The sequence below is a fragment of the Diorhabda sublineata genome, chromosome 2 (genome assembly GCF_026230105.1).
Source record: "Diorhabda sublineata isolate icDioSubl1.1 chromosome 2, icDioSubl1.1, whole genome shotgun sequence".
In the NCBI taxonomy this organism is placed as follows: domain Eukaryota; kingdom Metazoa; phylum Arthropoda; class Insecta; order Coleoptera; family Chrysomelidae; genus Diorhabda; species Diorhabda sublineata.
The window spans coordinates 720,751-738,190 of NC_079475.1; the positions used below are offsets into that span (position 1 = coordinate 720,751).

Consider the following 17,440-nt stretch of genomic DNA (forward strand, 5'->3'; position numbering starts at 1 on the left):
AATTCAGTTTGTGGCAAAACGTTAAGGAATAACTAAATTGTTGTTTTCATTTAATTCCGAGCATTTTCATATTTATTTACCTTTTAAACCATCTCTGGACTACCCCAAATAATTCAATACCAAAATCAGCAAAATTGGTCCATCCGTTCTCAAATTTTAACGAGACCAACTAATAACGAAAAAGTGGATGTATGACAAAGAATTATCGGTATAGTAGAAGAAGAAATCAAATTGTATACATTATAGAAAAATTAGGTAGAAGAAGAAACAGAAGCACACAAGATATGATTATTTGAATGTTTTCAACCAAATCGTGACTATGATACGGAATTTGGAAAAAGTTTCCATGAAATAATAAATGAAAGAAAATATTAAATAATGAAATCTTCCCTAACAAATCATCACTTTTCGAATATTATATTTCTATGAAATGATCAATGAATCTATCCCGGTCGGTTCTAGATGAGTTTCTCAAACTCCAAAGTAAAACAAGTTAAATATTTAAATTAAAGCAAAATTTATAATTCAACTTTTTATCGCATCGCATAGACAATGGGATCTCTGAGACATTTAATTAGTCTCTAATGCGACAAACTTGTTAATAATTGGGCTAATAATGGGAGCTTAGATACATAAAAAGAAAAGCAAAGAACATTGGTTGCAAAGTTTTAATCAAGTCTCACTTTACGCTTTCGAGAAGTTTACTTGAAGTGTTATTTTGAGGATTAACAAAGTTATTAAGCTTTGGAAACTGATGAATGTTCTCATTGCGACACCACTTAAAATCTTTTAAACACACCAATATCTTTTCTTCTCATGATTATAATCCAATTTTTTTAATAGTTTCAAATAGTTTTACAGAACTCAATTTGCCACCAGAAAATACAAGGTATGTAAGTAGATTGCAACGGTACAATAAAGAGACAAAACTAAATTAAACTGTAATATTTAGACACTTAGTTACTTCTCACGTTTGTATTAACAAAAGCAGAATATCGATTCATCACATAAAGTTATGATGTTTACAGGTTGTTGATTTTGAGTATTAAGTATACATATGAGAAGAGAACCAAGTGAAATGATCAAAAGAATGGACCCCATTGTGGCCAAGGAGAAGAGGCAGGCCGAGAAAGACTTGGATAAACGTAATAAAGGATATAAGAGAACTGGAGGGAAAAATTCCGGAACTGAAAGAAATGGAAAATAATAACAAAAGCAGCTAAGACAAACGAAAAACTAAAAAGAAAACAAAAATAGAAAATGAGGAATAATAAATGTAGTCAAACTAATTGACTTCATCCCAGGAACGTACACCAAAAAAAATTGTTTTTACGAATAAAAAAGTCTTGAGATTCCAAATATATGAACTGCATTAGTTATTAAAGAAGACAAAGCGGTTGTTGCAGCAAAATTTGTCATACTGCATCATGGTTTATCACCTTATCCATCATATCTACTTAATCTGACTATCAGACAAATGAAAAGTATTTGCGTATTTTGGAAAGCTCATTTTTTAGGCGATTTGAGAACATTGGAAACTCGCTGGACTAAGTAGGTAGAGCTGACAGAAAATTATGATTTGGAAATTATATATTTATCTTATTTTTTTCATTGGAAAGTCTCTTTTTCGCGAATCATTTAATGCTTTATCTTTTTCTCGTCATCCAGTATAGAAAGTATAAGAATTTCATCATGATTTAAAGGAAAACTTACCTATCTATTGAAATAGCTACTAGATTGAATATGGAAGATGTTGAGCACGTAACATCCATAGCTATGTAGAAATCACATACGAAAGCTGGCAAGCCCCAGATGCCGCTTACCTATAACAAATTAAAATATAGATTAAAATGTACACGGAAGACTGAAAATTGATAGTTTTTCACAGCTCACTTGCTTGACAAAAGAATGTGAAATGCCTGCTTCAGGTATGGGTATGGCACACTAGATCAGAACTTCATCATCATCATCATCAACTTCATCAAATTTCTTGTAGGATTCATATTTTACGTTATTGCAATAATTTTCTATATCATACGTGTAAAATCTATCATTTCCTTTTAGTTTATTTCATCTACGATTGAAGTGACATTGAAATATTACGAAATCTGTGTTATTAGAATTGAATTGAAAGTAACGAATTTATTTTTGTAACTTACACATACGTTACAAAGTCTTGTAGGTAGAGAAGTACCTAACAAGTCCCAGATCTGGTAGAAAATCCATGAAAATGGGGGAGAGCACTGTCCTCAGTCTATTGCTTTGGTTACGAAGATATAAAGGTTGATGATAACGTTAAAACTGAATGTAAATTAGACATTCTGTACTTGTTCAAACGTTTAAACTTCAGTTAGTAGTACTGTATAAGGTGTAATGATTCTGGATTCATAGAAAATTCATAGGAAAATGTCAAACAAACAACATATATTTGACACGTGTCCTTAAATGACGGAACTTATGGAACAGACAGTTATCTGAAATGATTTGGAAACTTCATTAATAATATTCTGATTTTAACACATGTCTCAAAACGTAAAATGTGGTTACTGTCAATTTAATCTGTTAACTGACTTGTGTGAACCGTTTTCGGATATCTTACTACGGTTCAAATATAAAACGAATGCATTTGGCAGAAAATTCATTAAAGCATTTGCGGCGTATGCCGACAAGAATATAATACCTTGTGAGAAACTTAATTTCACTTTAGCTACTCGCTGAAGCTCTTCTATTATATTAAAATGGTTGTGATTAACTGCAGACAGCCAAAAATATCGATTTGTTTAAGGTGTAAGAAGGCGTAAACAAATTTGACGGGGGTGATGTAAAACGCTTTATTCGTCGAAATTGAGTTGTGTCACTTCTACGGGAAGACTTTGCGGTAAATTTTAATTCGCAACGACTCAACAGGAAAATTTTCTTGGCGATTATTTTATTTATTGTATCACCATTTCCTCGAGATTATTTTTCTATTTTCTTCAAAAACATATATGAAGAAAAATTGGCAGAGGTATAAAGTTTATAATTTGGATTGAATTTTTATAATTTGAATTGAAATTTTGTATGAACTACTTGAGTTACCAGCGCTGCACGAACAAAAAGTAAAACTAGAATTCATTACGAGAATAATACAACATGGAACAATGAAATCTTGTAAACGTTTCTTGGATTGTAGAATATAACTATGTAATGCTGGTATCATTTTGTTCTGAATATAATGTGCTTACTCCAGGCATTAAGGAATTGGGTACATCTGGAACGGAATCAGGACTGGTCTTAAGCCGATTTTAGAAATGAATAGTATCCAAGCTTAAAACAATTATAATTTGTGGTCATTTAATTTTTACCGGAATAAGACCATACGATAACAAAACACATGGGATGATGTATATGCGTAGATCTATCAAACAGTCTCTCATGTGAATGTAATTACATCTTATTATTGTTATATATAAATTTCTTCATTTCAACATTTCATTTGAAGATCTTGACATTGACAATTTGTATCATAGAGGAAATAATTGAGAATTTATGTTTTCCTGTTCGTTTTTCCATATTTTTAATTTTAGTACCAAATTCACAACAAACAACTAATATTGAAAAAACTGAATTGTGGTTGACATATAAAAAAGGGTGATTGTTTTGGTAATCGAATATCTTTATTATTTCCCACTAACTCTAATGAATTCCATAAACCTCATACAACTTCTAATTCAAATATGATAAAAAATTGTATTATATAATTTGGAATCAGTCGGGATTTACTTTATATGAAAGTTGGAAAAGACACTCCATATTTTTTCTCTTACCTCTCTTGATAAAAGTCTACGATTTCCAATACCACTAGCTTAGTCATTGATTCTGTTCCACAAAGAAACATTGTTAGCTCCGATTACCCCTGGGCTTCAATTGTTGATACTTCCTGTTGTCACTAAAATAAGATACAGCGGGATTTGGAATCCGACAATGGAGCGCACTTAATTGGTTTAAACTTTTTCCGAGAATTCAATATTTTGTGGTAGATTCTTTTCTGAGCTTTAAATGAAAATCTATTAGATACATTGTACGGGTAATGTTCCACAATGAACGAAGTAGGATTTTGGACATAATCTAACGTTATTAGAAAGCTTGAGTCTCTAAAAAGAGGAGTCGATTTCTTGGTACACTGAAAAGTATTAACTATATGTTGTGATTTGAAATTCACTCCACATAAAACATGTTTGCCAATCAAAGATTGAGTTAGCTGAATAAAAGTGAATTTACATAAATTCCCACCAAGACGAAAATAGGTAAAATCAGAGAGAAATTCGTTCATTTTAACTATCGTTGCAATCGAATTGTGAATCAATGCATTGTCTTTTTGAAACAGTGTTTTTTTATTCGACATATCAAGCAGTTTTTCCTTGATTTCTGTATTATTCCATAAGCATTTCAAAATGCTGAAGCTATAACCTTCTCAGCTGACTGTTGTGCTTTTGGACACTTTTGACGTGGTTCACCGGCTGCAATCCACTCAGAAGATGATCGTTTTGATTCCGGAGTGAAGTGATAGATCCATGTTTCATCCATTCTCGTATATCGACGCAAAAAATCTGATTTATTACATGTAAACACAGCTCTGAATGATCAACACAACTGTGAGTAAACGCGGCACCCACTTTGGAAAAAGCTTTTTCAATGTCAAATTTATAAACACACTATCTTCTAATATCTTTACGGCCTCAACTATCACACGCAATTTCAATTTACGAATAGATATAACCAATTGGTGGACTTTTTTGACGTTTTCTGGAGTAACCATCTGAATTGGACGATCAGAACGTTCACCGTCTTCAGTATCTGTACGACCACGTTTAAATTCAGCAAACCAATAAAAAATGAAATAAGATTCGGGACAACACTTTTAAAGCCATTGCTGAGCTTGTTTAGTATTTTGTTCCATCAAGAAACAATGAAATAATGATGAATTAACACACGAAATAGTTTTGAAAATAACAAAAGTAGCTTCACTTAAATGGCTGTCACTTTTTTCTGACTAATCGAAATGTCATGAAATTTCACACATAGTCTTTTGAAAGCTGGTACTTCATTAACGTCATATGGATTTGACAATGGCAGTGCCATCTATGTGTCAGTCACAAGACTTATTGAGTGATGTTATATGTATAGGTACAATGCGGCTAAAAAAAGGAAATTATTTCTCGAGAAATTTACAATTTCAAAGTAGAAATTTCCTCAATACCCAAAGTTTCAGCTCAAATTTTGGACAAAGTCATTATACCAATCGTTGTTGAGAAAAAATGATCGCATTTGACCTGATCTGTTTCCCTCCGACGATTTAAACTTATTTGGTGGAAAGTGTTGGAAAAAAAGCTTTTAAAAGATTATTTCTTGGAAAGACTGGAATTGTGTCGACGAAGAAGATTCTATTCAAAAATCAAAATATTTATTCTGGGGTAAAGTCAATATTTCATTGCGTCCAACTGAACTCATATTGTCTATAATAAGAAATTTTGATAATAAAAGAAGTCAAATCTTTTTTTGAATATATTCGCATACTATATTAAAAAAAACTTATCCAATTAATTATCCAGCTCAGATTTTTCATGTACTTCAATGGATTGATAATTGGCTTTGATTAATTCCGTTTTTTAGAATATTCAGAAATTTCGATTTGGAAATTTCTTAAGATTGTGGAACTGTAGATTTAAACTTAAACGATTACAATTTCTTGAATAACTCATGAATTTTTCAAGTGTTAAGTTGGAAAACTTCAATTAATAAATGTAATTTTCCTCTCTAACGACGAAAATGCATAATAAAGTGAAAAATGTACGAGGGCGGGTCAAAGAAATAGTAACACGTCAATGAATAAATCACTTTATTATAAAAAGAGATAACGAGGTGTGGCTACTAAGTAACGAGATTAGCACTACTACAAAAATAGTACTCATGCCCAAAACCTTAACTTCTATCAGCTGTTTAACCGGAAGTTTACTCTTTTTAATTTGATATCTGTACATAAATCAGTGTAGCCGTTGTTTTAGTTTTTATGGGGGCTGTTTTTTCCTTTGATCAACGAATTGTTGAAAAATGTCCAAAGAAACTTGAAAAACTGCAACTGAAACTTTTAATGTATTGGCGTAAGTGTATGGCAATGAATGTCCATGAATTTTTGAGCGTTTCCAAGATGACCGAAAAACTGTTGAGGATGATCCACGCTCAGATCGTCTTTTCAAAATTATTTTGTTTGATCTGACCATACAGGACTCATTTTTCATCACCAGTGATGATTCTTTCCAAGGAAGGTCAGTCTCATTTTGTTTGAAGTGTATATTGCAAATGTTGATTCATTGGGCTGAATGAATTTCTTTCAATTCGTGAGGTAACCAAATATCAATCTTCTTAACTAGCCTAAGATATTTTGAGTGTTTTTCAATTGTATGTGACACGTGCGCTCTTTTTAAGCAAACAGCACCATAAACTTCATATATTTCTTTGTGAGCCGCAGCAGCAGCTGTCAAGCTTAAACTACCATTATTGAATTTAGCTCCCAAATTTTTAGGTCTTAAATGATAGTTGTCTGAACACAGTGTAAGTTCTGTTCCATTTGCGTAGCGAATTGTTTCCGAAAAACAAATATTAATTAACGGCTCGATACTCGATACTATTTCCAATAACTCTCTAGCATTATTGTCAAATGAAAACTAACCATCCAAAATTGATGAAACTTCAATGAGACGCGCATATAAATTTCCCAATTTAAGCTACATCCTGAAATCTTCAAGTTGAGTTCAGAAGCTTTCCAAACAACCCTCGTAACAGTGATATATGTATTTCAAAAGGGATAATTCCTTATGTAAATAATATTCGAGAATACGAATAAAATTTCTATCCTCACAGATTTTTAAATATAATTTCATCTCTTATATGATATTCTCCAAGTGTTTTCAATAAATATGAGATCCGTCGAATATATGCAATCTATCTAATCCTCAATGAATAAGAGTAAATCCTCTTTACCCCTTGGGAGTATATCAAAGGCAACCAGGGTGAAGCTACGCTGGAAGGGTTACCTAAAATTTCTACACACAGAAAAAAAATTGAAATATTGCTCTCAGTTCTCTCTGGCCCAAAGCTGTTATCAATCATAGAGTTTTGACACTTGTACGGCTGCTGTTATTTTTGGCTTTATATATAATGAAGCTATCCGAATCTCTGAAGGGCTTGTTTTAAATACCTTTATATGAAATGCAGGAAGCTTAAGTTTGGGGTGAAACGATGAAGAGGGTGACTTAAAACGTTTGACAGTTGAAATAATTCATGTCTGAATATTATACTGTGGTTGATTGAAGTTTTTAAATACCTTATTCGGAAGTTCTCATATCTCTCAGTATTGGTATTAATACTTCAAATTATAATTAGAGAAAAATAGTAAAAGAATTGACATAAAGAAATATCAAATTCAATCTTATTTCTCTTTGACTGTAGTTTGGAATGAATTGAATTAGAATCATAGTTTCTACTTATAATTATAAGACAATAAACAATAATCCATAATGTGGTGGAACTACATCTTGACTGTCAGTTAAACAAGCTCAAAAGACCTTATCAGTGTTCACCTTCATATTGTAATATTCTTGCTCAAAGCAAATACACGCGCATAGCATAAAATGATAAACTGAGAAAATAAAAAAATCTTCTTCATAATATATGTTGAAAGATTTTGATCCAAGTTCAGTTCAACAAAGTTCAACAAAGTAAAAACGAGATCTGAGTTCGTTGAATGTGAAAAAGAAAGCGACACTCATACTGAAGAAGCTTACAGGAGAAGACTTCCAAAATACGAGGGTTTGTTTTTTTAGGCGTCAGTCGGCGTTGTGCTACAGCCACGTAAACATGTCCACCATTATTGATGCTCCCGCCTAGTATGTCGTTTCAGATGACCTGATCCAACGAGTTGAGACTGTTCGTGAAGCTCGCCTACAAACTGCTAGTTTTTTTTTTCGAAATCAAAGTGCATATCCCTTATATTTGTGTGTGAGTTTTCAGTAACTGCCAGTAAACCATCAATTTCATTTTTCTTTTGACACAAAAGTTTTTAATTGTTCTTTCTTTTCATAATTAATTGAAAAAGACGAAGGATGCACTTAACTTTATTACACTCATCAATCAACGATTATATTGTTATATCTCGTAGAAACTTGCTTAAGTTAAAAAGTAGTATTTGAACTATTGATTGTTTCATAACTATCTTTCTGTACAAAAACACCATCACGTTCAGCAACACGTGATTGTGAACAAATTAGTAGCTCAACGATAATCCAGAAAAATTGCTGCCAATAATGGTTAACGAGAACAGTTAACAAATGGTATTCCATTTAAGACTATGCTGGAAATTTAGATAAATACTCAAAGAAATATACAAAAAGTACATAAGGAAACAAAAATATACAATTCATCCACAAACTAACGCGTACATAATAGAGAAAAGAAGTTTGAATACAAACTTAGGAAAGTTTTTTTAGTGGTTGAAAACAGCTGATATCAACTATTTTATTTTTTTAGAAATTGTAGTGATTTTCAATGACATGCAATTTATCTGAATATATAACATAGTGCAGGTTTCTACCAGAATCCTACAAAGGATATGATGGCTCATTACTACAAAATGTGGTTTATATCGAGAGTGCAATTTGTTGTCTCTTGTATAATAAATGAGGTGTACAACAACAACCACTCTGGAAATGTAACTGTTGTGTGTTAGTTATACACTGACGATGAAAAATGTATTCATTGTCGACGAAATTTTCAATGCGATCAAAAATCCTTAAGCAAATAGACGTTTATAAATTAAACTAAAATTTTCGAATTAAAATTATATATCTACATTATACATATGATTACTACTAGGGCTAGTATCTACAACTACAGCAGCTTTTATTGGAAGGGGTTGATATCGTGTTTAAAAGTGAAGCTTCCCAATTTTTGAGTATTAAAAGTTGCGCAATGAACGAGAAGATTTGGGGTGGGGTTTGCAGCGCGCGGTGAAGCGCCATTCAGTCTACAATTCGTTGGACGATTGAGAGAGTTTTATTGTCGTAACTACTGGCAATACTGCATCGAAATTTTATACGAATATGTTTACGAAGCTGATACATTCAAAATTCGATACTGTGTACCGTTTTCGGAATATTTTGATCCGGAAATTATGAAGTAATATAATAATATGGATTTTTCTCATTATTAAATAAAATTTTTGAAATAAGCTGTATGCCAAATATTCAGAAAGAATTTATACTGTCATATGAAACCATCAACGAAACAGATGAGGGTTAGTATTTATTTCAAATGTAAATAACTGATCTTGGTATTATGAAGTAAAACATTTCATGAAAAAACCATGTAACTTCACCGAATTAATATTCCTACAAAAAATATGGTCCAATTTTTCTGTCATTTATCCAAACAACTTTAATACTTTTAATGGGATACAGAGTTTGACCCATATACGATGCGGGTTTCGCGTACTTCAGACCGACAATTTCGGTTGTTGAACATTCCTTGTAGGGTAAAAAAATATTTTCGGGAAACATCGGATTCCGTTGTAATATGTAAGCATCCTAGAAAATTTCCAATCAACGATGAGGATCATTGTTATTTAATTCCTGAGAGGAAAACTCATAAATGTTAAATTACTTTTCTCGAAATTTTTCATTCCGTGTTATTGAGATTGAGATGAAATTGTATAATCAAATTTCAACCATTCAACAGACCTGAAAGTTCGCTTAATTGATCATAATATGTGATTCGGGATAAAATTAATAGAATATTTGATAATATCGTATGAAGTAACTGAAGTTTCATATAAAACAAGGAAAAAAACTTGATTTTTCTTGAAATTTGTTTTTTTTAATTACAAGTTCATTGTTAGAAATCTGAAAAGAAAATTAATTTGAAGATCGTATAATATTTCTGCTGCGCTTCGATATTTCTAGGTCGCGTATGTAAATCGATATAGTTTTCTTTGAAGTAATTTACGACCAAATTTTCTGGATAATTTTATAAAAACCAATGTTATCTAGTATGTGTCACATTTCGTATACATTCTAGTCACTTTCATTTGATATAATTTGTCACAATGTCATGAAACTCTTTATCAAAACTTCAATGTATTCACCGTAATTGAAGTCATTTGGAGAGAAACATATTATTCTTGTAGGTCGAGTGAATTTGGCGACGTAGTGGCATTGTCTATTAAATAGAGGAAAATGTTTGTAGATCCTCATCTCCTCATATATGATGCTATTCTCTGTAGGATCGTATCGGGATAATAAAGCCTCGTCTAAAATTAATTAGAATGTATTCTGAATACATCGAGATTATGTTCTGACATTTCATGATCCTTCAGAGTAGAGTTTGACAATAAAGTCAAAATTCAGCAGTTGACACTTTCGCTACGGTTGCTTATTTCCAATAATCATTTGAAGAAAACTGTATTCGTTGCTGGATAGATATGGAGAAAATAGATATTCATGCAACAAGTGGAAAAAGTAAGTGTTTATTGCACGCGACGTGAATTTGTCTAACGAGGACGTTAGGCCGAGTTTGACAACAATTGATGACATAATCACGTGACCATTAATGCATGTGTTTCATCATAGCTAGCTCAATCGATTATAATTAACTTTGGATGAAAATTCAAATCGAATTCGATCAATAGTTACAATTCTCATTTTTTTTTTAATTAATATCATCTCAAAATTAGTAATGCTCAAATCGTTCTTGCTTCTTGGAGCTTAAGTATGAAAATAAGAACATTTTCCAATGAAAAACTAGAAAGGAGGGTCGACAAACGTTAGCTATGTCCAATAAGTGCACAAGATTCAGATATTTGCCTAATGATGTGAGAATATTTTCTTTTTTAGAGCTGATTCCCATGATTTATCTCAAGGAACGCTTCTCGCATGAAATAAATAATTGACATCCAAACTGTCATGTTTAGAAATCGATAAAAGCGATATTTTCATTAATCGTGACTAATTTTACTTTTTTTCAACCAAATTATATTCAACTCTAAGTGAGTCTTAAGGCAATTGAAGATTGAACAATGTCTTAACATTGTTGTTGGGATATTCAGGACATTTTTGGAAATTGTAATTTAACGAATTTTATTTATTCAATAAAAATAAAATAGTGAAATATATAAATATGGAAGCAGATGGAATTAATGAAAATATGACAACTTTCTACGAGTCTGCTTTTCCACAAGCTGACACTGTTATCAAATAATGGGATAGAGTGGACAAAATTTTTTTATTTTCATAGGGACAGCTTTCTCAGAAAAGTTTCAATGCGAGGGTAAAAAAAACATCGTACAAACTCTGCTATTCACACGAGTGTTGTATAAATGATATCCGACAGTCTGCATGATACCATCACAACCTTTTTAAGGTTGCCGTTCGTTATAAATAGTAAAAGCGGTACAACACAACATGTCATCGCGTTAATTAATTTGGTTTACCACTAGTCACGAACATCTCTTGACAAGTTTGATTGATAATTTTATTGTTTCTAGGCTGAGAGGACGAATCAAAGGACTCCCGAATATATCCATCTTTTCTTTATAGGAGAAATCCTGTAGCTTTTTGAATTAATTTCAATTTTTCTTCACATGTTTTTCGGTTCTGTGAATGATCCACAACAACCCTTTTCATGACTACTCGATAAATGGAAAATCTAGTAATTTATTAATTTTTATTATGATTGCATTATCAGATTGCTGAATATTTTCCTTTTTAAATCTAAATCTTTATTAATAAATTAATAGCTGTCTTTATTCTCACTGCACTGTACAATTTCATTGTCTTCATTTACCCATGGTTTAACTACTTATCGCAGACTATCTGGCAGAATATTTCGAGAAATTGTATACATACGCCTTCCGACAGCTTCGGCCAATAGAAATAAATTTATGTTTACGATTCGATGTTTTCACATGTGGAAATAATGAATTTTGAGATAACTATACCACATTATGTCTTCTGATCTCACATATGAACCTCCACTTACGGACGGTTAAATATTGAAACTGTCTTGAGATCATATTAAAAATTTCTTATTACACTGTACAATTTTCATCAAAATCCTTGAATTTATGATTGATTAGCATCTTAGTTTCCATTAGAAACATCGTAATTTTTTTTAAAGTCTATGCAAGCATTTTGGTGCATAGAATATGCACCTTCAGCTGCCCTTGCATGACTAGATACAGATTTTGATACATACTCGACTTCAAGAACTAACCGTCATATCAACCCAGATAAAATAATTTCTAGCTTCATATGTTTTGTCACGCATGTTATAGCAGCTTATTATTTGAAGTGATGTACTACTTGTAATTATAAGAGCCCTACGTTGCTTTGACAACACATTTTAGAGTAGTCTTATTACAAGATGGAGATTCAAGTCTGTCTCTCTACTGCTAATTGGATATTGCATAAATTCGTTTAGAATGACTGTAATGTATTATTGTAGTTTCCATATTTTTCTACATACGAGGATTGGGTGTTTTTTTAAACTAAATATTTGTCTATGATTTTCGAGCTTTGAATTTTCTCTATTCCCTAAAATAACTTCCTAAACTCTAAATTACATAGTTTTCGATTTGAAGCCGAATTTGTATTACCCCGTAGAGGTAAGAAGAGGTAAGAAGCACTAAGTTAATGAGGAATTTCTCTAAATAAAGCTTCGTAACTTATGTTTAGCAAATGATTGGATTGACCTTTTTCAAGATAATGACTCTAAATTTTGGAAGTTTCTGAAACTAGATGCTTCAATTATGGACTATGAAAAGAGCACGTACTTCATCCAAGAATATGAGATCACTCTTGTATACTAGAAACAAACCTCACATTCTCAATTATATCTATAACTATAAATTATTTTATCGGAAAGCTATTAAACAAAACTCAGAAGAATCGCATTGATAGAGCTAAAAATTCCTTGGAAAAAACTTGATCTATTGTCAAACAAAACGCATTCATTAAGCCATATTGACCTCGACCCAGATGAGTTCAACAATTATTTTGTGAACGTTAATGAGAATATCAGCTCCAAGTCTCCAAGTCCAATCACTGACAGTCTCTTCCTTATACCTGTGGATAGATCTGAGCTAGAGCAGACCATACTTTAGACTATTTTTGGTATTCATTAATGATGTAATAGACATTAATGGTAAATTTACTTTATTTGGGGATGACACCAGTGTAAACTGGAGTGATTCGAGATATGCGGGCTTCCCTGATCAGACGCGAACGGCTTCTGTTTAAACACTGAAAAACCTTTTATCCAACCTCTAAATTCCAACAATGACTCAATACGATCCTCAAATTCGATCAATTTCCTGCTCTACATATTGATAGTGCCCTTCAGTGGTCAGAGACCTTAGAAAAGAAAACTATCCTCAGCCTGTTTTGCTATTAAATTTGTGTCTAAACATTTATATTTTCGAATTGCTTTAACAACTTACTACTTGTTGTCTTCTAGTTTGTACTTCTTCTATCTATATTAAAATCACAATAAGATCTATCCGTTCCCCGTTCTTTTTATATCAGAAACTGTTTGTTTAGTTAACAAACACTTTCACAACTGAACTGAGAAACCCATTCATAGTTACCTTACCTTACTAGAAGAAAAAATTTGGACATTTGCTTAACAATACCTACCTCAGGTTTGGTGAAAAATCCCATCATCTTCAATGCTATAAAAGTATTCAATCAGTTACCTTCAGAATTAAAAGTGACAAATATATCTCCGGATTGACAAAAACATTTCTGCTTGAAAGATTTTATTATTCTGTATGAGCTCTACAATCTACCCCAGACTAATTGGCCTAAATCAATATTTAGTATGGGGTAAGATTTGGTATTATTATAATTATCATTATCAAGCCAATTTGATATTTTCTATTATCTAAAATAATGTCGTTTTATCTATAAAATTGGAAAATTCTCTTATGACAATAAAGCTCTCCAATGAAATTCGAAAAACCACAACCCCTTTTTGCATTGCTTTAATTATGTCTGCACGAATATATTTTGTATTCTGTGTGTACAAATGAATTCAATTATTCCTTTCATTGAATATAGTATGAAATAGTTCTCAAAGAGAATTAGTTTATATACGAAACAATTATTTGAACATAATTGTTTTTCAATTTGAAATCTAGTGAAGTTATTATTGAATATTTCCAACATCATTATTTATTATTAACAATCATTCATGCAGAGGCGAAGTTATTTTTATAAAATTCATATGACTAAAGCAAGTTTATATAAATTGATTTAACAATTTCATATCAATATATTTGTGATGGAATTATTCTGTCGATTTCAATTTTCTTTTATTGTCATTGGAATATCATTGTCAATGTTATCATAGCAGTTCTCAAATCACACCAAGAGCATATGATGCTAAATAAAGCTCAAGTGTTACAACTGTAGCAGTGCCTCGCGGGGTCAAGCAGTGAAAAAATTGCTCGTGGAAGTGCCAAATACATGATGTAAAGACACTTATTGACGATAACTAAGTTAAAATAAATTGTATGAGAATTTAGTTTTGACAGGACTTGACAAAAATTATGTCCAGCGATTTTCAAAATTTTGCGATTTTCTGGAAGGGCATGAAATTTTGAACCTAACCTTACCTAACCAAGCCTCTCCTACCATAAATAGTTTTGTTTTTATCATGATCCACCATTTATGTTGCTTCAGTTCGATTCTAACTAAAATCAAGTTAATGTTCTAGTATAAATATTCTCATTCCAGAGCAAAAACGTTTACATTCAATTATTGGAATCGATTTTGGAATTATTACATTCAATAATGATCGTGGAGAAACCAATATATTCTAGCTGGTTGTATTGATTATGTTGTTAGCTGGTGTTTGCTTTCAGTTATCGTTTCATCGTATTCTACTACACACACGGCGAATTGTTCAACGTTCAACAATGAAGTTGATAGATAACAGCGTCGAATTAATTGTTCAGAATCGCCTGATTTATCACCAAAAAATTCGATCTATTCGAAAAGATAAGAGCAAATTGTTTGACAATCATTTTCGATCACGTTTGTTTTGTAAATATAAATTCGGAGAGAACATTTTTTTTCAGATACGGCTCGGATGAGCTCTTACAGGGTGTGAATGTTGAAACGTATTTCGCCTTCTACAAAAAACAGAAACATGTCAATCCACATTCCGCTAATCTTTAAGGATAGTTTACATTGAAAGTTGAACCCTGTAAAGGGGGCATAACGAGTCCCAAAAATCTTGAATGGAAATAGGAGTTGATGGACACGTTATTTTGAAGGTCGTTTCACAAAAGTACCGAATACTTGAATTCTATACGGGGTGTTAGGAAAAAATTCGCGAGTGAGTGGATGAAGTGGAAATAATGCTGCGACATAAGAAAAAGTTTCCCATATACTTTTGGTGAAATGAAAGGGTGAGGATACCAAGTATTCTACAATGAAAAATTAGTTGGAAATATATTTAAAAATAATAAAAACCAACAAAACCCAACCCCACAATCAGTAATGATGCCACTATTGACATTTTGCAAAAGAAAAGCAGAATCACAGACCTGCGGAATTATATCTCCGATCGCTCCGTACTGACGCTACACAGGCAGAAGAAAGCGGGCATGCGCTGTAGGCGACTGCGAAGCTCTCGCACTACACAATCCGCAATTATTGACAATTGACATTCAGGAGTCAGTCGGCGTTGAACTATAGCCACGTAAACATGTCCGCCTATATTCATGTTTCCGCCAAGTGTGAATTGCGAGGTGTGATTCGTTTTCTACTGGCTAAAGGTCATAGTGCCGTAGAAATCCATCGATGAATGAGTTGTGTGTATGGGGAAAACTTCATGAGTGATAGCCTTAATGATGAAGGGGGCCAAGAACGCAAATCTGTGTGTGGTGCTCCCTCGAAAATAGTGGGTGATGGAAGATAACGACAGTAATGTTTGGATCTAGGACGTCATTTTTCATAAGAATGACCAAGAATAGTGTCAGTGTTAATCTTCGATTTGTTAATATTGTAAAAATTGGTAGTTTGACTTAAATCGTTCAGATCATTCGAATCGGAAGTAAAAAACCAACTTGTCATTGAGTTTATTCAATGTACCATGTCTGGATACCATATAAAAAGAACAATGTCATAGTTTTTGCTCACATTATTATAATAAAGATATTATAGCAAATTTTGATTATGGGATTATTCCATTTCTTTCATATCGATTTTCGCAATAATACAGTCCTGAAAAGAACTTTCGAACAATATATAACAATTCCTTTCAATAATTGGGGGTTTTACATGTCATAGACGAAAGTTGATTCATGTTTTGAATTTGAGATTTTGTATAAACACGTACAATAAACGATATAATGGTTTCTTTACATTAAACATAATTACTTCCGATGTTGATATCACATTGAGATCATAAAACTTTGCGAAAATCGACTTAATTTGATAAAATATGTTTTCCAGATGTAATTTTACCGCCTATTCGCAAAATAAGTTGAATGCTAAAGAACGATGATCAACATATGTATGCTATTTGATTGTTAAATAATTTTGAGCTCGAAAGAATAATCTGTAAGTCAAAATTTCATAATTCCAGTCGGAAATATAATCCTTACGCACTTTCCAAGATAACTGAAGCCTTGGCATCGTTTGAATTAATTAATTAGTCATTAATTTGTGGTAATACAGAGCTATTATGAATTTCATACGGTTGCTAGTGATAAGTTATCATGCAAGAACGGTAACTTTTACGCCTAAACCGATAATCGCTTTCCGGTAAATATTTTCTCCAATTAAATTGATTATTAGTTAGTGACATATTTTATATAAAATAAGTGAAATTTCAAGAAATGGCGTCTAGTGTGGAGATTTTCGAATGTAATAACAGTGAAGTAAGTTTCTCAATCCAACTTTGTTGATATAGATAAAGTAAACAGTGTGTTCAGTATGCAATTCCAAGAATACATCATAGAAGTGATATAAATGAATGAAATCATTTCTTTGAGTTTTGGGACTGAACATTTTTTTATAATGTGCAGTTCAACTTTCAGAGTTTCTATATTTCAATAATAATGAGATTTACTGGTATTATACTTGGGTAATACTGATTTGCTTATTGATAGCGAGAGAAACATGCTTTATCGTCTAAAAATTTTTACAATTTGTAGACAAAAGCTTGTAAAAACTAAAAAACAAACATAAAAATAACCAAATAAAGATAAAATTACAATAAAATTTCTATATACAGAAGAAAACCACAATTAGTATTTAGCAAGCAAAATTTAACCATGCAGCATGTCCGGAATTAATTATTATCATTCGAATAGAGTCGTTTAGAAGGCACTTTCCAGTAA

The 17,440-nt window shown here is 31.9% G+C and overlaps 2 protein-coding genes across 3 annotated transcripts in view; one reads left to right on the forward strand and one right to left on the reverse strand.

Moving 5' to 3' along the window:
- LOC130453097 (dopamine D2-like receptor) overlaps window positions 1-17,440 on the reverse strand; it is a 144,733-nt gene that overhangs the window by 28,272 nt on the left and 99,021 nt on the right. The window contains exon 3 of the mRNA XM_056792694.1: window positions 1,714-1,823. Within this exon, the coding sequence (XP_056648672.1) occupies window positions 1,714-1,823 (110 nt within the window). The remainder of the gene's footprint in view (window positions 1-1,713; window positions 1,824-17,440) is intronic.
- Window positions 16,829-17,440, forward strand: part of LOC130453409 (transient receptor potential channel pyrexia-like) — a 48,429-nt gene continuing 47,817 nt past the window's right edge. Inside the window, exon 1 of one of the 2 annotated variants that reach the window (XM_056793137.1) lies at window positions 16,829-16,978. In XM_056793137.1, coding sequence (XP_056649115.1) covers window positions 16,937-16,978 — 42 coding nt within the window. In that variant the 5' untranslated portion in view covers window positions 16,829-16,936. The remainder of the gene's footprint in view (window positions 16,979-17,440) is intronic. The other variant, XM_056793136.1, reaches the window with a different exon arrangement.